This window comes from Narcine bancroftii, chromosome 2 (assembly GCF_036971445.1).
Source record: "Narcine bancroftii isolate sNarBan1 chromosome 2, sNarBan1.hap1, whole genome shotgun sequence".
Lineage (NCBI taxonomy): Eukaryota > Metazoa > Chordata > Chondrichthyes > Torpediniformes > Narcinidae > Narcine > Narcine bancroftii.
The window spans coordinates 174006008-174029194 of NC_091470.1; the positions used below are offsets into that span (position 1 = coordinate 174006008).

The 23187-nt window shown below is 46.0% G+C and overlaps 1 protein-coding gene across 6 annotated transcripts in view; it reads right to left on the reverse strand.

Moving 5' to 3' along the window:
* The window catches only part of hspg2 (heparan sulfate proteoglycan 2), a 556383-nt gene that overhangs the window by 345456 nt on the left and 187740 nt on the right, over positions 1-23187 (reverse strand). For all 6 annotated transcript variants that reach the window (XM_069919165.1, XM_069919159.1, XM_069919161.1 and 3 more), the window contains 4 exons: positions 14215-14375; positions 5007-5135; positions 2044-2298; positions 928-1047 (listed from right to left, as the gene is read on the reverse strand). In XM_069919165.1, the coding sequence (XP_069775266.1) occupies positions 928-1047; positions 2044-2298; positions 5007-5135; positions 14215-14375 (665 nt within the window). The remainder of the gene's footprint in view (positions 1-927; positions 1048-2043; positions 2299-5006; positions 5136-14214; positions 14376-23187) is intronic.

Here is a 23187-nt window from a genome sequence, read left to right on the forward strand (position 1 = left end):
GGGAGCATAGGTTAAATGGGTGTAATTGGGTGGCATGGACTCGTGGGCCGAAATTGTCTGTTGCCATGCTGCATGCCTAAATTTTACTGACATCAGTAGGTCATTAAATCTTCATTGAGGTGGGTCTAATCAAAGGCAGTGATGGAGCTGGGATCCTTCCACGGGTTGGAGTCATAGTTTCCCATCAAGTAAACACAAGCCCTGGGACCCTGTCACAGAGCCACTACACCACCCCCACTTTGCTACACTTAATTAACAGCACCTGACTGGATGTTTGGAGCAGGCGTGCTGGCAATGTAGGGTGTCGGGACAGGGATGAATATTCCTGACCACTCTCTGTTCACTAAGAATCAGAAAGAGAACATTCATAATTTACAAAGGAGGCCACTCTGCCCATCCCATCTGCTCCTTTTGGGGAAAAAACCCAGCTTCCCCATCAAATCCTACTTTCAGCATTTGGTCTGTCAGCTTGCAGGCCCTCAAGGAACACATCTGAGAACTGTTCCAGTGAGACAACTCCATCACCCAATCAGAAAATGACTCACCACGTCTGGGTGAAAACACTTTAACAGCCTCTACCCTCTTCTACTTCCACCAATTACTTCAAACGCAACCCCCTCGTTCTTCATCCCTTTGCTAAAGTAAGTTGGACCTTCCTATTTATGGCAGCCCCTCTTCCTGTCATTCACCTCAACTAAATGCGACCACACCCTTCTCTGTGTTTTTTTAACAATACGTGGTAACTGCCCCTTCCGGTTCATGAAACCTGTGCCGCATTATTACACCCAATTAACCCTCTAATCCCCATATATATTTGGAAGGTGGGAAGAAATTGGAGCACCCAGAGGAAACCCACGCAGGCATGAGGAGACAGTGTGGAATTCGAATTTGGGTCGCTGGGGTTGTAATAGCGTCCAAAATACTTACGGCAGTATTCTTCGTCAGAGTTATCCCCGCAATCGTTGTCGCCATCGCAGCGCCACAGCTTCACGGCACAGCGACCATTCTTGCACTTGAACTCATTCGGCTCACATGGTGACGGTGTCCCTGGGGAATGAAATCAGGGACTAAACACACCCTCACTTCCTCGTGTCCCAGGCTCACCCCCTCCGTACAAACCCCCCCAGCTCACCCACTCCTTACAAACCTGCCCCCCCCCCTCCCCGGCTCATCCCCTCTGTACAAATCCCCTGCCTCATCCCCTCTGTACAAATCCCCCAGCTCATCCCCTCTGTACAAACCCCCACCTCGGCTCATCCCCTCTGTACAAACCCCTGGCTCATCCCCTCCATACAAACCCCTGGCTCATCCCCTCCGTACAAACCCCCCAGCTCATCCCCTCTGTACAAACCCCCCCAGCTCATCCCCTCTGTACGAACCCTAGAGCTGCTCTTGTCAAGAAACTGCCCAGCACATCGTGATTGGTCAGCCTCTGTCCCCACTCCTCCTCTCCAGTGATGCAACTCGGCCTCCTCCTGCTTCTGGGGATAAGGAAGCTTCCGGTATTTTTGACCTATGACCTGACAGGTTTTTTTTAATCCACGCATGCTCTAAATGCCCAAACAACATGTAATACCTGCTTGTGAGCCAGTGGTTACAACAAACCGGTGGCTCCAGCCATTCAGATTTAGTAAGTCAGAGATATCCAACACAACGAGAGGTCTCTCGGCCCACTGAGTCTGTACCAGTTATCTACATGAATGCCACATCAATACCACCTTTTCCCCATCAACATCACTGGATTCTGTTAATCACAGAAACTTAAGGGGGAACAGTTAACCTACAAAACTGGAACTCCAGAATGGCTTGTAGGCCTGAAGAGCCTGTTATCGAGCTATCTCAAAATGTTAAAATGTTAGATGTTCCAGGAGGGATCAAAGATTTCATGACCAATTTCTGCTCTTTGTCCTAAGACCGGTGGTCTTTTCTCAGATGTAATGATTGAAAGACAACCACAAGAGAAGCTGGCAACTGCAACATCTCCCCTGGCAGCACCAAGGCAAGGACACAGGGTGGACAGGAGGCTGGGCTTTGGGAACATACCACAGTCCAATTCGTCACTGCCGTCGGTGCAGTCCCTTTCTCCATCACACAGATAGTCCCTGGGGATACACTGGCCATTTTGACAAACCGCCTTGTCGACTGGACAGGGGCGCAGAACACCTCCGATGGTGGAAACAGGTGCAGCAGTGGACCCGTGCACAGGCCTGCCTGGTGTGGTGGTGACAAATGCGGCCGTCGTGGTTTCTGCTTCAGTCGGATGGGCAGTTGGAAGAGAGGAAACGGTGTAGATTATACCTGTTGTGGGTTTGACAGAGAAATCATCAGAGACACTGAGGAACTGGACCATTACATCTACACTGTAGCACAAAAGGCAAAAAGTATTTGACCAAGAAACCATGGTCATTTAAAATATTACAGTCTGATGAATTAAACTTGATACTTTCACCCTCAACACAATTGATATTTTGCATGTGAAATTATGAGGATATTAAGAGGGGTGGCAAGGTTGGTGCAGCGGTTAGCACAATGCCTTTATACCGATAATGATCGAAACCAGGATTTGTACATTCTCTCCATGTTTGCATAGGTTTTCCCTGGGGGCTCTGGTTTCCTCCCACCACTCAAAATGTACTGGTGGTGAAGGTAAATTGGACGGCATTGTGGGCCGAAATGGCCTGTTACCGTGCTGTATGTCTAAAAATAAATTAATTCAAAATGCGCAGAACTCATGACAGCAAACTGGTCATCTAGTTATTTTTTGCTGTCAAAGGTTTGGTCTTCCACTGACTCTTTTCATGTTGGATGCCAGGTGGATTAATATTGCCACCTGTTTGTTCCCTGCTCCTTACTCAGGATTGGGAAAGAGCAGGGGGACCACAGTCTCGAAAGTCTCCAGAGGAACTATGGGGAGACTTGTGCTGGCTCAAAGCTGAATTGTTAAATTGAGAGAAGATGCTTGGAAAAGAAACTGCAAGGAGTTGGGATCGCAAGCTTTAAAAATCAGCACACCCGCTGCATTCAGCAAATGGTTTTTCCGAGATTAATGAGGCAAGCAGAAGCTGATCGACAAAGAAAAACCAGAAGGCTACGGATGGTTTGCATAGCTTGAATTTGAAAGCAACTGTGTTCATAAATGCATGGGTTCCACCTAGTGCTTATTCTGGCTATCTGGAGAACACAGGCCAACGATTGTAACACTTCATGTCTCATTCTATTCCCACACTGTTGCAGCCTTATTTCACAATGGAAGCAGGAAAATCTCTTTGACGTTAGTCCCTCAGAATGTGATTGGAACCATCCAGCACTTATTACCCATTTTCAGTAGCACTCTGGACTGTCTGCTTTTGGGAGTCACTACTGTCAGTGGGATGAGGTCAGTGGACTTTTGCCGATCTGCTTTTGGTGGGTCCTGTGGACCCAGCTTCACAACACAAACAAATGGGATGGGAAGGAAACATTATTTCTCGGAGCAGATGAATAAGCTGGGGGACTATTTACATGTGACCAGAAGGACGTGATTTACACTGGAGAAAGTGCAGAGAAGACGCACCAGACTTTTGGGATAGATCACTTTAGTAATGAGAAGAGATTGCGTAGGGTGGGATTGGTCTCCATGAAGGGAAGGAAGGTGATGGAGTTGTACAAAATCACTGGGGCCACGGATTGCGTCGATAGTAACAACCTTCTCCCCGTGTCAGAGGTGTGTCAGGCTAGGGGGAGGGGTTAGTGGTCCAGAGAGGATATGAAGAAGCTTTACCATCCAGAGGGCCGTTGGACTCTGTGAAAACTCACATTTAAGGAGTATCTAGGCCACCACTGAATCACACCCAGCTTTCGAACAAAGTGCTGGTAAATGGGATTAATGCAGGCAGGTGCATTGAAGCAGGTTGTGGCTGCAGAACACGTTGGTTAGAGCACATCTGGCTGCCACACTACAGAAGGAAGGGGGACAACCTCAGGTAACTGTTCTGGGCCATTGGCTTCAGGAGTGGCCATTTCTGCTACGTCACTTGTTTGTGATACTGGCTCAGTTTCTCCCTCAATGAGTAACGCTGAACCTGTTCAACATGTCCCGTGCTCCTGCAACGAGCAATACATAACACTGTCAATGAAATGTAATCATCGTCAATTTGACCTGGTCGTGGATATCAGAATCAGAATTTATTGTCACGAACAAGCCACGAAATTCATTGTTTTGTAGCAGCATCACAGCGCAAACATTTGTCTTAACCACCTTACAACAATAAATAAAAATAATAGGTGCGTGAAACTTCAGGCAAGGTCTGGCTCATTGGAATCTGATGGCAACGGGGAAGAAGCTGTCCCTATGCCACTGAGTGCTCGTCTTTAGGCTCTTGTACCCTTTTCCCCGATTGTATCAGAGCGAAGAGGCCGTGGCCTATCTGATGGGGGGCTTTGAGGATAGACGCTGCTTTTTTAAGGAACCGCCTCACATTGATGTCCTCGATGGAGTGAAGTCTGGTGCCTGTGATGTTGCAGGCTGAGTTAACAACCCTCTCGTTTATTCTTGTCCTGAGAGTTGGCAACCAGCCAGAATGCTCTCCATGCTCCACCTGTAGAAGTTTTTGGCGACATCCCGAATCTCCTCAGACACCTCACAAAGTATAGCCGCTGGTGAGCCTTCTTTGTGATTCCTTCAGTCCTGCCTTACTCTCTCCTCACCTTATCTAAAGCTTAAAAGCACTTTGAAGGGCCAGAGACATTCATTGGTTGAATGAATTAAAGAAACATTAATTTGTTTTCTTTCCATGAATATTGCCCAATCAATAGTCTATTCTGAGGTCACTGCTGTGTGAGTTAATGCGATTGAAAAACCAGAGCTTGGCGTTATCCCAATCCCTAACTCCGACGTGAATGGAGTGCTGTGCATGCGACAAATGCCTTGACTGATGGCACGTTTCCCCGAGGGAAGGGGAAATTCTCAGCCGTCCGCAACGGGTGTGTGTTGTGACTGCCGCACTCTTCCGCCTCGGAGCTCTTACCACAGTTGTCTTCATCGGACAAGTCACTGCAATCAGCCCTCAGGTCACAACGGTAATCAAGGGGAATGCACTCGCCAGACCCACAGGAAAATTCGTTGCTGAGGCACTGGCGAGAACTTGGTCTCGTATCTGCAGACAAGGGGGGAAACAAAATTCATTAGAATAATTAAACAGACAGGAAGTTCTAACCGTTGGCACCACTGCTTTTGGAAGATCAAACAGCAATCTCACCATAGCTTCAAAGCTGTGGCTTCACCCATACAATTTATGATACAGCATGGTAGAATGCCATGGAACCCATGGCACATAATTACACCCAATTAACCTACCAATCTGGTACATTTTGGAGGGTTTAGATAAACACAAACTTTAGGGCATTTTTAACGCTGGGCTCATAGATTGTTCATATGTTGGAAGTGCAGTGTTCCAGCCAAAGAGTTAAAAGAAAGTCATGTGCTTCATACAGAAAAGAGCTGGAAGAACTCAGCAGGTCATGCAGTGTCCACCGGAGGCAAAGAGGATTCAGGCCTCAGCCTGCCATCCAGGCAAGAGCAAAAAGCAGGCGTGCCTGAATAAAAAGGAGGGGTGAGGAGGGAATAACGGCCAGGGGAGGAGCACAGGTCAACAGGCAACAAGTCCAAGTTGGACATGGGTGGGAGGGCAGAAGAGAAGAGCTGAGAATTGATGAGGGGGTGGGGTATCTCCGTGAATCCAGAGCTGGAGGAGAGGAGACAGACGGATAGGGAAAGAGAGACAAGGCTCAAAGAAAGGAAACAGGGATAGAGAAAGGGAGAGATGGGGTGGGGGGGGGGGGGGTTACTAACAGAAAATGGGTGAGTTGATGCTCATGCCATCAGCTTGGAGGGTGCCCAGACGGAATATGAAGAGTTCCTCTGATTTGCGAGAGGTCTCAGGTTGGACAATGCAAGTGTTTCATCCACCTGCTATGTGCTCGCTTGATATTTGGAAGAACTCAAAGTAAAATTGGAAGACCACAATGGATCAGGCAGCATCTGTGGAGGCAAAAGGTGTCATCCCATGTTTCTGGTCTGGACCCTGCATCAGGAAAGGGGTTAGTTTGATTATTTATTGTACATCTATCCTTTGTATTTATTGTCATTTTTAATTCAATTAATTTATGATTATGTATTCTTATTGGCTGCAGCGAGTAATTTTGGGCATTGTACACTGACAATAAACTCATTATCATTAATAGGAAGTGGGTGGGATAGACCCTGGTAGGTGACGGGTGGAACCAGGTGGGATGTGGTGGTGTGGAGGCCAAGGCTGGGAGCTGCGAACAAGAGTGTGAGAGAGCAAGGTGTAGAGATGAATGTGTGTGAGATGACAGCACTGAACGTGTTACCTGAAACGCGACACCTTCCTTCCAATTTGCCTTTGGCCGCACCCAGCAGTGGGGAAAGACAGGTTGGTGTGGAAGTGGGAAGGGGAGATATGCAACTGGAAAGAATGCAAAAAGGTCACAGAGTTTCTGTTTCTTTTCTCCTGTGGAGGCCACGTCCCCAACACTGAAAGTAGTAGAAGCGGTTGGAAGGGACTGGAAGGTGGTGAGAGAGGAGAGGAGAGAGCAAGTGCTGCAGCTCCTGGGGTTACAGTGGGAAGTGTTAGAGGGTAGAGAGGTGTGGGTGGAGAGGAATGAATGCACTAGGGAGTCATGGAAGCAGAAAGGGGAGAGAAAGACATGACGGGTAGAGGGATCAGGATGGGCTGGCAGCACCAGCATGATCAGGAGGATGCAGAGTGAGCACTAACTTTCTCAGACAGGACTTTGCCCTTGAGAGTGTGACACTGCTCGATCTTTCCTGTATCCTGAGGACCTAACAACGGGGGAGCAGCAGGAGGCATTCATCCCCTCCAGACTGCCCCGCCATCATTACTGCTGATCTGTCACCCCCAATGACCCCTCCTCCACAACATTAAAGCACCGAATTCCCAAGATTCACTCTCTGTAAGAAGTCGCTGCACCCAGTTTTAAATGGAACACAATATGCTGCAGATGCTGTGATTGTAGTAAACACCCAAAAATGCTGGACGGAATTAGCAGGTCTTTTCAGTGTCAAAAGGAGACAAAGATATATTATGGACATTTCAGGCCTGAGCCCTTCTTCAAGCAGGATATATCAGAAAGTTTCAGAATTCAAACAATGGGGGAGGAACCCAGACCAACAAAAGGAGTTAATTGGATGTGATAAGCGACTATGTGAGAATTTATCATGTCTATATGCAAGGAGAGAGGGAATGGAGAGATGGCAGGGAAGGAAGGGCATGGGGGTGGTGGTTAACGAAAGCCAGAGAAATTGATATTTACACCATTCAGTTGGAGGGTGTCCAGTGTTACAAAGTTCTGTGTTGTGTATTGGCCTATGTGTTGTGTGGTTTTATGTTAAAAAGTGACAGTTTGCCTTAGGGAGCCACGGTGAAGGTGGACTGTTGAGAGAGTGGGAGACAGACTAAGCATGTGCAGAAAATGAAAAATAATTTCTGGACTTGGACGATAAACCACCACTGGTTGGTGCTGTGGAGTGGAAGGAGGCCCAGAGCATGAGTCATGGTCTGGAGAACAGTTTAGAATGTTGGATTTCAAAAAGGATGAACATTCTGAAGGCAGCCAGAAGCATCCAGACCAAGCCATTTTTCCTCTCTCTGCAGCAACACAAGACAACTTCGAATTTTGTGCTCTCTCTCTCTCTCTCTCTCTCTCTCTCTCTCCTCTCTCTCTCAAATATCTTTTGGCTTCAGTTTACCAAACAAATTGAATTTTGTTTATGATCTTTGCTTCGGTTGAGATCGAAGTTTTATGAGTCTTGTATGCTTTGTGTTTGTTTTGTGTCTAAGTTTTTCTGTGGGCTGGTTGGAAATATAACAGACTTTAATTACATATGTTATATTTAGGCTGGGGAATTTATTAGTTTTACAATGTTATATAAATTTGCATAGTAACCAGTGGGCATTGTTACAAAAGGGGGGATTTTGAATTAAAGTTTGAAGGTGTATTTTTTATTAATACAGTAATTGTTCATCTTTACCCCTGTGTGATATGCATTCTTTGTGGTTGCTGGTTTGATCTTGTTACACCAGTCAGAAGATGGTCTCAGTCTGGCAGTACACGAGACCAAGGGCAGACATGTCGGTAAGGGAATGGGTTGGAGAATTGAAATGGGTGGCCAGTAAATGATCACCCCTGGTCCTGCCACATTTATTGCTACAATTGGTCTATTTTGATCTGAACTATTTGTGGCAGAAACATCATAAATCTTGGCCAAACTGAAAATTTAACAAAGGAGTCTTCACTGTGATACTTTCAACTGTGATCCTTGTCCAATTTGGACAAGGATCACTGTCTGAAGAATATTTATTATTTTAAAGCCTCTGTTATCTGGAATTCAAGTGACTGGAAAAAAAACTGTGGAAAATAAATAGTGAAAAAATACGGAAGTTTAAAATTGTCGCACCTTGTGGTAGTTCACTAATCACGCCATACACAACCTCAAGCAATTGGAAAATTAACTTATCCGGCATCTACCAATTCCCAGAGGTGCCGGATACCAGGTGTTTTAGTTTTTAAAAAAATTTAGACATACTGCACGGTAACAGGCCATTTCGGCCCACAAGTCTGTGCTGCCCAATCTACACCCAATTAACCAGAACATTTTGTACGGTGGGAGGAAACTCGAGCCCCCAGGGAAAACCCACGCTGACACAGGGAGAATGTACAAACTCCTTACAGATTACTACATTCCATTAAGTACACACTCATTCTTATGTCAGGAATCTTTAATATAGTAACCCATGTGTCATTAAGCTGGAAAGGATCCACAAGGACATTACAGGGACTGGAGTCTTGGGTTAAAAGGAGAGGGTGGATTGTCTTGGATGTTTCTTTCCTTGGAGTGCAAGAATCTGAATGGGGACATCATAGGAACATAACATCGATTAGGGAAAATTGTCATTATTGTTTTCTTGGAGTGGAAAGTTTCTTGGAGTGAAAGGTTCTAATTTAGAGGCTAATGGTTATATAGAATGAGTTACCAGAGGAAGCTGTGAAGGCAGAAGCAATTACAGTGTTTAGGAGACATTTGGCCAAAGGAGATGGAATTCCTGACCTTGAATTCTTGATAGTTGAAGGTTATGTTCAAATTTGCAATGATCCAGGGAGCAGGAATGGAAAACAATAGAATCTTGGAGGGTAAATCAATTGGAAGAGATTACAGCAAACCCCCAGATCCCAAAGGAAAATGTTCAACAAGCTACAGCACAAAAAGAAAACCTGTGACAACTGCAGTACACACTGAGCATAATTTAACCGAAATAGGAAATAAATCATTTGCTCCATTTCCTGATTATATAGTCTGCAGCGGTCAGATCTGAGGAATGAGGAATCATTGGATATTTTATATGAACAATAATGAGTAGCCATGCCACTTATTTCCAAGGATTTGTACATTTCCTGTGTGGTCAGAGATGGCAAGAATTGACTCAAAGTGTCAACACATTTCCTGCAGTTACAGAAAATCAAAATAAGTCACCTTTCTTGATCTCTGTCTCCATTTACTATCTACAGACATTTTTTATCAACCCACCAACTCCCACGGTTAACTCGACGCCACTTCTTCCCATCCTGTCTCCATTAAGGATTCTAATCCTTTCTCTCAATTCCTCTGTCTTCGCTGTATCTGCTCTAAGGATGAGGTCTTCCATTCCAGATCATCCCAGAATATCCACCTTATTCCAAAAAATGTGGCTTTTCTACTGGCCCTTATTTACATCTCCTCGACTTCCCTCACAATTGCCCTGGATGCCTCCCACCCCTAGATATTTACAGGATTCCCCTCTGCATCAAATGCATTATTCTCCACAATTTTCACATCTACAATGGGAATCTCCCAATCAGGCACATCTTTCCATCCCCTCATCTCTCTGCAGGGATCATTCCCTACAGGAGTCCCTTCTCCAATCTTCCCCTACCCCTGTGACCATAAGATGTGCTGCATGAGCCCACACCTCTTCCCCTACCAGGGAGGCCAAACAGTCCTTCCAAGGGAAGGAACACTTCACTTGTGAATCTGCAGGGGTCATCCTACTGCATCCGTTGCTCCTGATGTTGCCTCCTCTACATCAGAGGGACAAGACGCAGATGAGGAGATTATTTCTCCCAGTCGTAGGACGGCACAGTTAGCGTAGCGTTTCGAGCAACAGATCGGGACCGGAGTTTGAATCCTGGGCTGTCTGCAAGGAGTTTGTACATTTTCCCTGTGTTGTGTGGGTTTTCCTGGGGAGCTCCAGTTCCCACCCACCCTTCAAAATGTACTGGGGGTTATAAGTACATTAGGCATGATTGGGCAGCACTGGCTCGTGGACCGAAAGGGCCTTTTGTGGTGCTGAATGACTAAATTTTAAAATTTCGTTGAGCGTCTTGGTGCTGTCTGTTGCATCAACAAGACTTGCCCAGTGACCAACCATTTTAATTCCACAGATCACTCCCCCACACCAAAATGTCTACCATGGTCTTATGTACTGTAAACTGAGACCAGCAGCAATTTGGATGAACACCTTATATTTCATCTTGCCTGTCTCCAACCAGACTGCATCACTATTTACCTCCAATGTCTGTTAACACCGCACCCCCCTACCACAGTCCCTCTTTCCTACCCCTCTGACTCCATACCTCCAGCTCCCCATCCCCTTCCCATCTTCTCCTATTAGAGGCACCCTTCTTAGCCCTCTGTCCTATCCCCCATCACTTCTCAGCTTCTTTCTCTGCCCCCCTCGCACCTGTAACTCTTACCTGTTAGCTTGTGCTCCCCTACCGCCCCCCCCCCCCACTTTCCATTCAGGACTCTCCCTGGTTTTTAACAATCCTGACAAAGGGCTCAGGCCAGAAACATAAGACTGCTTTTTGCTTTTAAGCATGTGTGACCTGCTGAGTTTCTCCAGCACTTTTATGTTTTTGCACTTCAAGTTCAAGTTTACTTATCATCCTATTGTAACAATATAACCTAATGAAACGGTGTTCTCTGGTCCGCAGGGCAAAAACATGCGGACACCATACAGACATAGCACGTACAGACAAACGATACAGCATCTTCTATGTATGTCTTGATGATCCCAGTATGTTTAATTGATAGTTATGATGTTCTGACTTTTTCAGAATTTCCGTTTAAATGCAATTACTTTTAGAATTTATGATGAAAATTTGCAGGAAGAACCTTTCATTCTTCAATGTTGAAATGGTGAAATATTTAATTAGAGAGTTTGATGTCCATTTCAATGAGGGCTCTGCAGATGGAGGTGTCGGAATGGTTTTACACTCTGATCAGTGCTGTGAGTCAGGGTTAGAGTTGGGGGTCAAACTGAGGGAGGGCTGCAAGACAGACAATACATTAAACTAAGGCTAACGGCTGACTTGAGTGGACACAAAAGATCCCCTGGCACAATTGTGATCAATTCAAATTAACAGAAGAATAATCACCAAAGTGAAACACAGAAGTCGCAGAAAGTTGGAATCTTGTGCAGACAAGGAATTACTGGAAGGACCCAGTGAGTCACACATCATTCGTGGGTAGAAGTGGTCAATCACCCTTTCGGGTCTGCACCTTTAATCTTCAACCCTTCATCCTGACAAAGGGTTCAGACCTGAAACGTTGACTGACCATTTCTACCCACGAATGATTTCTGACCCACTGCGTCCTCCCACAATTCCTTGTCTGCACTTGAACAATCAGGTCCTGATCTTTTATCTCATGACTGTCCGTTGGATCTTGATGCTTGCTGAGTGTTTAACTGCAAAAGAAATTAATTAACTAAAAAAAAAGAGGACTTTACATATTAAATCGATGCCAAATGCAGATTGTTTGCAACTTGCAACAGTGGGGTCTGTGCCTAAGGTGGCAGCGGCTATGATTGGTAGCAGTCACGGGGTGGGGGGGGGGGGGGGGGGGCTCAGACTCAAGGGAGGCAGAGGACTGGCACAGGGGACCAGAAAGCAAGAAGAACATCTTCCATTTGAGGAGATGACCCACGGCACAGTAGCCATGGCAGCGGGCCAGTGAGAGGCTCTGTGGCTGAGGAGCACTCAGGCAGCGGGCAGACGGCGGCTTGGGGCAAGGAACACACGCAGGCTGTGGGTTGCTGGAGATTGCGATCAGGATTCACACCAGGCTGCATCTGCTGGAGACTGGCTCAAGACTGGCTGCAGGGTGCACCGGCTACCGGAACCAGGATGCGAGGGGGTGCCGAGGGCACTGAAGGGCTCCGAATTGTGCTGGGAGCTCGGATGTGGAGCTCGGGTGGCCGATGGCTCAGGCTGGACTCTGTGTGGCTGTGGAAGATGTGGGAAGGGCTGGAGATGAATGCACTGTGATTCAGACTCGGGGGGGGGAGGGGGGGGGGGCGTGGTGGATTCTTTTTCTCTGACTGTCAGTGGTGCCCGACAATTTCTGCCTCAGTTCTTGACCTGCTTTTATTACATGATACTAAAGGAATCTTGAATCTTGTTTGTTCTCAAAGATTGCGCTGTTTAATGTCACTTTGGGCATAGATATGTTGAGGTGTCATAGGATTGCTGTTGATTAATGATTCAGTTGTCACTGCAGCCAGGCACATAATAAAGATTAAGATACTGACTGAACCTCATTCATGAACAACAGCAGGATTGTATGAGAAGGCCTCATTTATTTCTAATGATAAAACTGGAGAGTATTGCAGGTTGATAACTTCTCTCTGGAAGGGAACATGAAAGTCTGCAGATGCTTTGATTGTAGTTAAAACCACACAGAAATTCTGGAGCAACTCCACGAGCCTTGAAATTTTCTTATATTACTGACGATTCGGGCCTGAGCCCTTCAGCAAGCTATCTTGTGCCAGACCACAACAGCGCCACTCTTGTTTGCAGGTTTTATGGTGAAGTTGGGATTGGTAGGGAGAGAGTGGAGGGCCATGCATTCTGAGGGGGTGAGATCGGAGTGGATATGGGTGATGTCTCGGTGGGAGTTGGAAATATAAAGGAGATACATCTCGAAGAAGGGCTCAGGCTACGAACGCTGTGAGATCGGCTGGATTCCTCCAGCAGTTCTGCGCAATTTGACTTCTCTCTGGGACAGGAAGATGTGGCAAGAGGATTTAAGAGGCAGGTACAGGAAGGAGAGGAAGAGAGGGCAAAACGAACACAAGGCAGGTCCCGAAGGTTCCTGCTGCGTTGAGAAATCATCCTTTTTGATGTTTACCTCAGATTTGGAGCATCTGCAACATCATTTGATTCCCTAATTATGGGTGATTCACTGTCATAAATGCAAGAAAACATCAGTGTCTGGAAAGAATCAACCTAGATAAATATCAGAACGAAGGGCCAGAAATGTCTGCACCCCTGGTCTGAGAGACACACCTCTGTAGGTTGTAAAAAAGTCAGAGAGGGAGGGAGGGAGAGAGAGGGAGATGGATGAGAGAGAAGGGGAGAGAGAGGGAAAGATGGAAGGAGAGGGAGAGAGATGAGAGGGAGTAGAAGTTGGAGGGAGAGGGAGGGAAGAGGGGGGAGTAGGTGGGGGAGAGCAAGGGAGGTGAAGATGGGGAGAGGAAGAAGGGGGAGAGGGAGGGAGGAGGGGGAGTGGGGAGGGAGGAGTAGAAGTGGGGTGAGGGAAGGAGGAGAGAGGGAGGGGGAGAGAGAGTGAGAGGGGAGAGGGAGGGAGGAGGAGTAGTGGAAGTTGGAGAGGGAGGGAAGGGGGAGTAGGTGGGGGAAAGAGAGGGAGACAAAGAGGGGAGTGAGAGGAAGGAGGGGGAGTGGAATGGGAAGGGATAGTGAGAGAGGAGGGGTAGAAGTGGGGGAGGGGGAGGAAGATGATGAGGGAGAGAGGGAGAGGGAGGGAGGAGGGGGAGTGTGTTGGAGGGAGAGGGAGGGAAGAGGGGGAGTAGGAGAGGGAGGGAGATGAAGAGGGGGAGAGGGAAGGAGGAGGGGGAGTGGAAGGGAGAGGAGAAGTTAGAGGGGGAGTGGGTGGGGGAGGAAGGGTCAAACCTCGAGACACTGCATGATGTCCTCAGCCTTGAACCTTAGTTCAGTCTCTGGAAGCGTTGCCCTTGTTTGCAGATCTAGAACCTGGATCAGCACCACCTGCATTATTAGAAATGCTCCCCATGGAAAGCACAGCCCAGTTTGGATAGTTTTCATTCCTGTCCACACAGGTGATCAGCTGCATACCTGCTCCAAGGTGCCGGAATGAGAAGCCTTCCACTGAAGTCTCGTAGGGCCCGATGGAGCCACTTCGAACCGCTGAGTAGACCACCTCTCGTATCTCCGCATTATTGCTGTTGTCGTCAGATCCCACGTCCAGCTCCACGATCACGTTGTTGTCCACTTCTCTGTTAGATGGAACAGACACAATTCTGGGATGATAAGCTCAGTACAACACAGGAGACCATTCACCTCTGGTTCTCGAAGAGAAATCCCATTCCCCTTCTTATTTCTCTGCAACATATTCTTTCTCAAATTTTCCAACTCTATTTACTTTTACAGCGATATTAAAAGAGAAGTTTGCAGCAGCCAATTAACTCCCGTGTTTGAGCTAATGAGACGAAGCTGGACAAACCTATGGAGTTTCCTTTAGCTCTGTCGATTTGTTATTCCTTACCCTGTCCTGACATATTGCAGCTATTGAATTTATACTGTTGTCACTTATGTAATTTGTGAATATCTGTGGCTGCAGCAAACCACGACGTCAATGCATCTGTACATCGTACTTGTGTACTCTCACAATAAACTCTCACACTCCACGTTAATGACAAGAGGTCAGGTTTGAACCTGGGTGCCTTGGGAGCTGTGACGCCAGCTGTACAACCATGCCCTGCTAATCCTCAATGGCACACTGAATTAAGCACCACCGAGTTTTTTTAAAATTTAGCCAGTGACAGGCCCTTTTGGCCCACGAGCCCGTGCCGCCCAATTACACCCGATTGATCTACAACCCTGGTACCTTTTGAAGTGGGGGAGGAAACAGGAGCACCCGGGGGGGAAACCTATGTAGACACGGAGAAAACGTACAAACTCCTTACAAAGAGCACAAGATTCAATTGTTCATACCAGACTTAACACTTTAGACGTATCATCCTTAGTTTTATGGCTAAATTTGCTTCCAAATAGGCTGGCTCCACATCGATGATCCTGCCTTGCTTGGACTAACCCCTTGGACTAAGGAAGTGTTACAATAGAAAAACAGAGTTTGGAAATTTGAAATGCAATCTGAAAAAATCAGCAGGTCAGAGCACCTTTGGAGAGAAACAGAGTTAATATTTTAGAACCAGGACGGTTTTGCTCTGCTGTCCCATTAATATGTCTCAACTGAAAAAAAAGGGCAACACGGTTGGTGTAGCAGTTAGTGCAACACCTTTACAGTGCCAGCAATCGGGACTGGAGTGGGGTTCGAATCCCGCGCTGCCCAGGAGTTTGTACGTAGTGTTTCCCCGGGAGCTCCTGTTTCCTCCCACTATTTGAAACGTACTGGGGGTGTAGGCTAATTGGATGGGGCCGAATCGGCCTGTCACCGTGTCTAAATTTAAATTTTTTTAAATTCTAAAAAAAAAATCAATCAAATCCATGTTAATCTTCCAAATTCCAATCCTTCTCACAATCAAACCTTTGGAACTGTTATGGTTTGTCTGCGCCCACAGCTTCCAAGACCAATAAATCTTTTGCAAAACGAATACAAGAGCTGAATACTGTGTTCCAGATGTGAAGTCCCCAGGGGTTTGCATCACTGTATCAAAATCTCTTCCACTTTATCTTCCAACACAGCACTTACAAAGGCTATTGTTTTATGGTCCTTTCCATGAATCCTTAAACGTTCCAAGGGTTTCAAAATAGAAACACTGACAATTAGTACTGAAATAATATCCCGAACCATTGTGACGTTGGAATAGGAAGATGTGGAGGCACATTCGAAGCTCACTATTCGTGCAGTGGATTTTAAAATCTGGTTGTTGGGTTTTGATGTAGTTAAACAGTGGGATCACATGGAAGAACCATTTACTGGAGAAACAGATGCTGACTCAGAGATCAAGGGCGTTGATTCAAATCTGATGTAATCGCCCTCAAAAAAAAAATCTTCAAACTAGGAAAAGATACCTGAACACATATTATATAAATGGGACGAAAAATTGGTACAACATAGAACTTCTCCAGTATTACATCATCTCCTCAATATTTGGAAGAAGATTCATGTAGAAAGAAATAAAACAAATTATCAATTACCAAAACTAATATTGACGCAAAATAAGCTACTCCCTTTTACAATAGACAACCTTGCCTTTAGAAAATGGGAAAAAAAAGGGATTAAAAGAATAGAAAATTGTTTTTCAGGAAGTAGATTCTTATCCTTTGAACAAATGAGAGATAAGTACAATATAACTGGAGATACAGTGCTGGTATATTACCAACTGAGATCCTACTTGAAAGATAAATTAGGAAGCAATTTGAGTTTACCAGAGGGAAGTAACCTTGAATATGTGATTACAGATACAATGTTAATCAAAAGATTTATAACAAATATGTATATTAAACTGCAAGAAAAGGAGAATGAGGAAACAAATGGTAAAACTAAACAAAAATGGGAACAAGATTTAAATATAAAGATAAAAAAGGAAACATGGGAGAAATTATGTTCTGGAACGATGAGAAATACAATAAATACGAGGCTACGTATGATACAATATAATTGGTTACACAGACTATACATTACACCGCAAAAGTTAAATAAATGGGACCCAACAGTATCTGATAGATGTTTTCGATGTAAAAAAGAAATGGGAACAACAATTCATGCAATCTGGACATGTGAGAGAGTAGAAAAATTTTGGGATGATCTCAATCAGATATTAAATAAAATAACAGAAAACAATATACCAAAGAATCCAGAGATCTTTCTCCTAAGCAACATAAAAAACAAAGAATTTGGAATTGATTTGGAGGATGCACAAAAAAGATTTGTTAAGATAGCCCTAGCCGTAGCAAAAAAATGTATTATGTTAACCTGGAAATTGGAAGATAATTTGAAAATACAACAATGGTATATAGAAATGAATAAATGTATTCCATTAGAAAAAATAACATATAGTTTAAGAAATAATATTGAAATATTCGAACAAGTATGGGAGCCTTACATGAAATACAATAGCGAAAACCTACCGGGGACAAACATTAGCTAAGTTGATGGAAGGAGAAGGAAAGAAAAGAATGGACTCAGTAGAATTTCTGGTGTATTTTTGTTGAATGACAACATTGTCTGACTGGCTTAATGCAACCTAGATTGTATACCTAAAATGGATGAGAGGGGGTGGTGGGGGGGAGAAAAAGTCACTGTATATGTGTGAAAAAGAAAAAGTGTATATCATGGCTAATGTGATTTATGGTGTGAAAAATAAAAAAATAAAAAAATTAAAAATCTTCAAACTGCAATGAGAGAGGCAACAAAACACACAAGAAACTTGTTCAGAAATGAGAGGTAAATTGGAATATTCTCTGAGGATATTCAAATTTCATTGGTCCATTAAAACTCGAGTGTCCCATCTATCTTCGTGCCCCTGTTTATTCCTTTTGAGAGAATAAACAAGGAGAATTTTTTCTTGCATTGGGAAGGTCAGGGCACAAGATTTCTCTTGGAAGAAGATGTGTCACTTGGAAGAGTTGGGGGAACTGAGGACATAATCTGAAGGCACCTACTGAAGACAACAATGGTGGCACGGCAGAGAACCTGGGAAAGCAAAGAGCGCAAAGCACTGGTCCGAAGGGATTAACCACCCGGTCCTAATGACGACAGCTGTGTACACGCTTTAAACAGCCTGCTAAAGGAGCCAGTGGGGTTTTATTTTAAAATCCTGCAACAGTGGGGTCTGTGCCCAAGATGGTGCACATGTGCTAGCAGTGGCCACGATGGGTTGACTCTGGGCAGCAAAGGACCGGCGCAGGGCACCAGAAATGGGCAGAGCATTCGCATTGAGAGGGAGAAAAAGTAGAGACAACCCTTCAGGACGGCAGTGGACCACTGAGGGGCTTATCAGCTGAGGGTCTTAGACAGGCTGCAGGTGACTTGCGGTTGGGGGATCTGCACGGGCTGCAGGCTGCCGGGGACTGGCTCATTGGAACCAAGCCCTGGAACTGGTATTCAGGAGGGGGCTGGGGGCAAGAAGGGCTCCGTGTGCTGAAGGCTTCATGATCACAGAGATTTGAATCTGGAGCTCAGGCTGCAATGTCTATGATGGAAGGATATCCACGGACACACTCAGTGACTCTGAAGGGGCTCTCTTTTGCTTCTCTTTCTCCCCTACTGAAAGGAGCGTCAGGCGACACTCGTGACAACTGTCTGCCTTGCGGCAGGTAGAAGGCAATTTTGCGTAATTTTACATGTTCTGCGCATGACAATAAACACAGAACACTTCAGCACAGTACAGATCATTCAGCCCTCAAAGTTGTGCCAACCCATATATTCCTTAAAAATAACTACCAAACCCTCTCTATCCCGCAACCCTCTATTTTTCTTCCATCCATCAGGAGATGTGCTGCAGACAAAAGGGAAATTAGCTAACTAATCAAAGAAATGGCCAAGGAGTAGAATTAATTTGATTGCATTTTCCAACGAAATCATCGCTAAGCTAGCTTGGAACTGGGCCAGATCTTCATCTCCTCTGAAATTCCATTAGTTACCAAGAGAGTGAAAAATCAGCCCACATGCCTGCAGTGCACACAATCGCTGGTCAAACAGAATCCATAGGAAATAAAAGGCAGTCAACGTCTCGGGCCTGACCCCTTCAGGCAAATACCCCAATAAAAAGGTGGGATGGAGAATAGGGGGAGGAGAATGGGAGGAACGTAGGTTAACTGGTAGGAGGCAATAGTTGGACACAGGTGGGAGGACAGAAGCGAAAGCAGAGAAATGTAAGGGGTTGTATTTTGGGAGGCCTGATGTGGGTAGGGGCTACAGGGTGAATGGCATGGATCTGCAGAGAGTTGTAGAGCAGAGGGATTTAAGAGTGCAGGTACATAGTACCTTGAAACTGGTGTCGCAGGTAGATACGGTGGTCAAAAAAGCTTTCAGCACATTAGCCTTGATCAGTCAGCGTATCATGTAGAGAAGTTGGGAGGTCATGTAGCAGATGCATTAGATCAATGGTTTTCAAACCTTTTCTTTCCACTCACCTACCACTTTAAATAATCCCTATGCTATAAGTGCTCTGTGATTAGTAAGGGATTGCTTAAGGTGGTCTGTGAGCGGGAAGGGAAGGTTGAGAACCACTGCTCTAGACCCAATTGTTACTGAGATATTTTGCTTCAGAAAAATTGTCATTGGCTCATTTCCTTTGGAGTTATGAAACCAAACACATAACGAGTCAATGAGGTACAATCAAAACAGTGGTTTTCAAACTTTTTCTTTCCACCCACAGACCACCTTAAGCAATCCTTTACTAAACACAGAATGCCTGTGGCATAGGGATTACTTAAAGTGGTATGTGAGTGAAAAGAAAAATTTGAAAACCACTGCAGTAGACATTGGTGGGGTCCCATTTGGAGTATTTTGCATAGTTTTGGTCACTCTGCTATGGGCAAGATGTTGTCAAGCCGGGGAGGTGCAGAGAACATCAACAAGGACATTGCCAGGTCTCGGGGGTGTGAGCAAGAGGATGGGGTTGAGCGGGTTCAGGCTGTATTCATTGGAATGCATACGATGAGGGGTGATCTCATAGAGATGTAGAAAATCATGAGATGAATAGATCAGGTGAAGGCAGAGAGTCTTTTGTCCAGAGTAGGGAAATCAGTAAACAGAGGTCCTAGGTTTAAGGTGAGGGTGGGGAGATTTGACAGGAACATGAGGGGTTATACAGAGGGTGGTGGGTGTATGGAGCAGGCTGGTGGAGGAGGTGGTTAAGGAAGGTACTGTCGCAATGTTTAAGATACATGAATAGGATGGTTTTAGACAGATATTGGTGAAAGACAGTCAGGTGGGACTGGTGTGGGTGGGGCATTTTGCTTGGCCTGGGCAAGTTGGGTCGAAGGTCTTGTTTCCACGTGGTATTACTCCATGACTAAGTGACGGAGGAGAGGCCAGAGGGCTGGGAAGGATAGCTCTCTAAATGGAGAAGGAAGGGTAGCAGGTGGGGAGCTGGAGATGGGGAGAGAGACATGAGGGAAAGAGAGCATCCAGGGAATGGTTAATGGAAATTGGAGGTCGATATTGATTGAAGATTGCAAGGTGCTGTTTCTCCAATTTGCAGGTGTTTTCAACTTGACTCCAAGAGGCCATAGACAGACATGTCAGGGTTGAAATGGAGTGTGCAATTAATGTGAGTAAAACACGAGACTCTGCAGACTGGATTGAAGTAAAAACACACTTCTAGAGAAACTCAGCAGGTCAAATAGTGTCCTTTACAGAGCAAAGATAAACCAACATTTCCCACTTGAGCCCTTCATCAAACTGTAAGCAAAATGTAGACAGGCGCCCGAACAAAATGGGGTGGGAGGAGCAGAGGCAGGAGGTAGCAGGAGGATAAGGGAGGGAGGGGACAGCAGCAAACAAAGGGAGGGGGGATGGCTCTGTGAATGGAGCAGGAAGGGGAGTGCAGAACTGGAGGGAAGAAGACAGAGGGATGGGGAAGAGAGGGGGAATGGGGAGAAGGCGACCAGAAATCAGAGAAGTCGATGTTGATGCCATCCAGTTGGAGAGGGCCCAGACGGAGAATTAGGTGTTGCTCCTCCAATTTACGGGTGGTCTTGGTTTGGCAGTGCCTGAGGCCATGGACAGATAAGTCAGCAGGGAGTGGGGTGCAGAAATGAAATGGTTGGCCCCTGGGAGATTCCTGTCACTGATGCGAACAGAACGATGGTGGCTCAGCGAAGCGACCTCCCAGTCTGTGCCCAGTCTCTCGATGTGGAGAAGGCCACATCGGGAGGGCCAGATGCAGTGGAACATTGCTTCCCTTGGAAGAACCGTTTGGGGCCCTGGGTAGTGGTGAGGGAGGAGGTGTGGGTGCAAGTATGGCAATTCCTGCGGTTGCAGGTGCCAAAGGGACGATTAATGGGAAGGGAGTAGACGAGGGAGTCACGGAGGGATTGGTATGGTTGGCCACTGGGAGGTCCTTGCAGTGCATGACCTGCTGAGTTTCTCCAGCACTTTATACCTGACGCCAGGATCTGCTGTCATTTTCCTGTTTACCCACATTGCTGCATGCAGGTTGATTGCCAGTTAAGCACGAGTCCAAACTAAAACTAGGATCACTGTGGATGGAATGAAGGGATCTACTAACCTCATGTTAAATGTGTTCACTTAAATTTAAAGCAGACAGTGAACAGCAAAGGCAACATGATGCATGAAGTCTAGACAATTAATTTTTTCCTGGGAGGAAGACATTAATCAGAAAGGAACTGCTGATAGACCAAAGGGCACTGGTTATCCAACACAATAGCAGGAGATCAGTTCAAAAAATAACCCAAAGCAGGAATATATGTTTTCCACAGTTTAGGAAGGAGACAGGATATCAAAACAAAGAATTAAGAAAAAATATCAAGGTTGCTGTCTCACAGGCAGGAAGCAGAAGGAGCCGGCTACAGCAGCTCAACAGAAAGGGCGCAAGGGGCTTCCCTGGAACCGCAAGGCTGGCCAGAATGGAAAACAAGTCTGACGTGAATGCACGAGTGAAGGTGTTGACCATTGATGGAGGTTGGGCCATGAAGGCGGGTGGAAGTTCTGCTGTCAGCTGGATGGAAAGGATCCATCGGGGACTGCAAGTTGGAGTCAAGGGAAGGACAGGCAGAGATCTGCGGGTGGTGAGCCTCCACAACTGGCTTCATCACTTTGGTTAGTGTCCACGTTTGGAACACTGCCAACTTCCTCTCTCCTTGAAGATGGCTCCAGTAAAATGACCAGCCATTTTTGTCTTTGGTCAGTTGTTGAGCGACCATTGTAATTTAAATCCAAGCTCGGGCATGAGTTTTGGGTGAGCGTCGCACTGGCCCTCAATATTCAGGCACTCACACGGAATTGCGTGACTGTGTCTAAGGCAGCTTGCGAAGGTTGGATCATAGGATAGCCATTGATTTAGGGAGCTCAAGGCAACTTTCCTTCACCTGAGGGAGACCACAAATGAGTGAAACTTCCTGAAAAGACTAAAGCAGGCCAGGCTGCTGGCCACCATGGTGTCAACCTTCTATAGGAGCTCAGGCAAGCACATCCTGGCCGGCTGCATCACCGTGTGGTGGCTGCAGAGAAATGGATTGGGGTGAATCCACAAGACTATAAGAGTGGCAGACAGGATCACTGGAGTCTCCCTCCCCATCATCGATGTGATCTACTGGGATCGCCGCTTGAAGAGGGCGTGCAAAATCACTAAGGACCCCTTCTACCCTGCACACGAGATCTTTCGGTTGCTCCCGTCGGGGAAGAGATACAGAAGGCTGAGGAAAAGATTCTTCCCACGGGCAGTGAGAATGGTGAACGACCAAAGGAAATGTTCACACTAACCATCTGAGACTCTCAAATATACCAAACAATATTTGTGTGTGTGTGTGTGTGTGTGTGTGTGTGTGTGTGTGTGTGTGTGTGTGTGTGTGTCCTGCATATGTATTGTCTGTCTGTATGTGTGTTATGTCTGTATGTGTGTTATGTCTGTTTGTGTGTCTGCGTGTTTTGCACCGAGGATCGGAAAATGATGTTTCATTGTACAATCAGATGTCAATAAATGACTGGACTTGATAGACTCAGACTCAGAGCCATCAGCCCAACTAGTCCATGCATGAATGGTAAAATGCAGCAAGTAACAGAGATTCCACATGCTAAATTGCTGGGGAATTAGTTTCAGAATTGCAATAGAGAAGAATTGAGGCCTGGGGGAGATCAGCGATGAGCACCCAAAATGGTGGGCTAGGTGTGAAGGACTGAACAGCCTGCTCCTGTTCCTTTATTCTTGGAAGAAAAGCTCCATGGGTGACCTGCCTATCACAGCGGTTAGCCCAACACCATTACAGCGCTAGTAACCCAGGTCGAATCCACCGTCGTCTGTTAGGAAAACCACAATGCTGGAGAAATTCAGCCGGACAAGCAGTGTAATTTATTTAGCAAATCAACAATTTGGGCTGGAGCCGTTCATAAAGGTATTGACAAAATGTTGGCAGGCGCCCAAACAAAATGGTGGT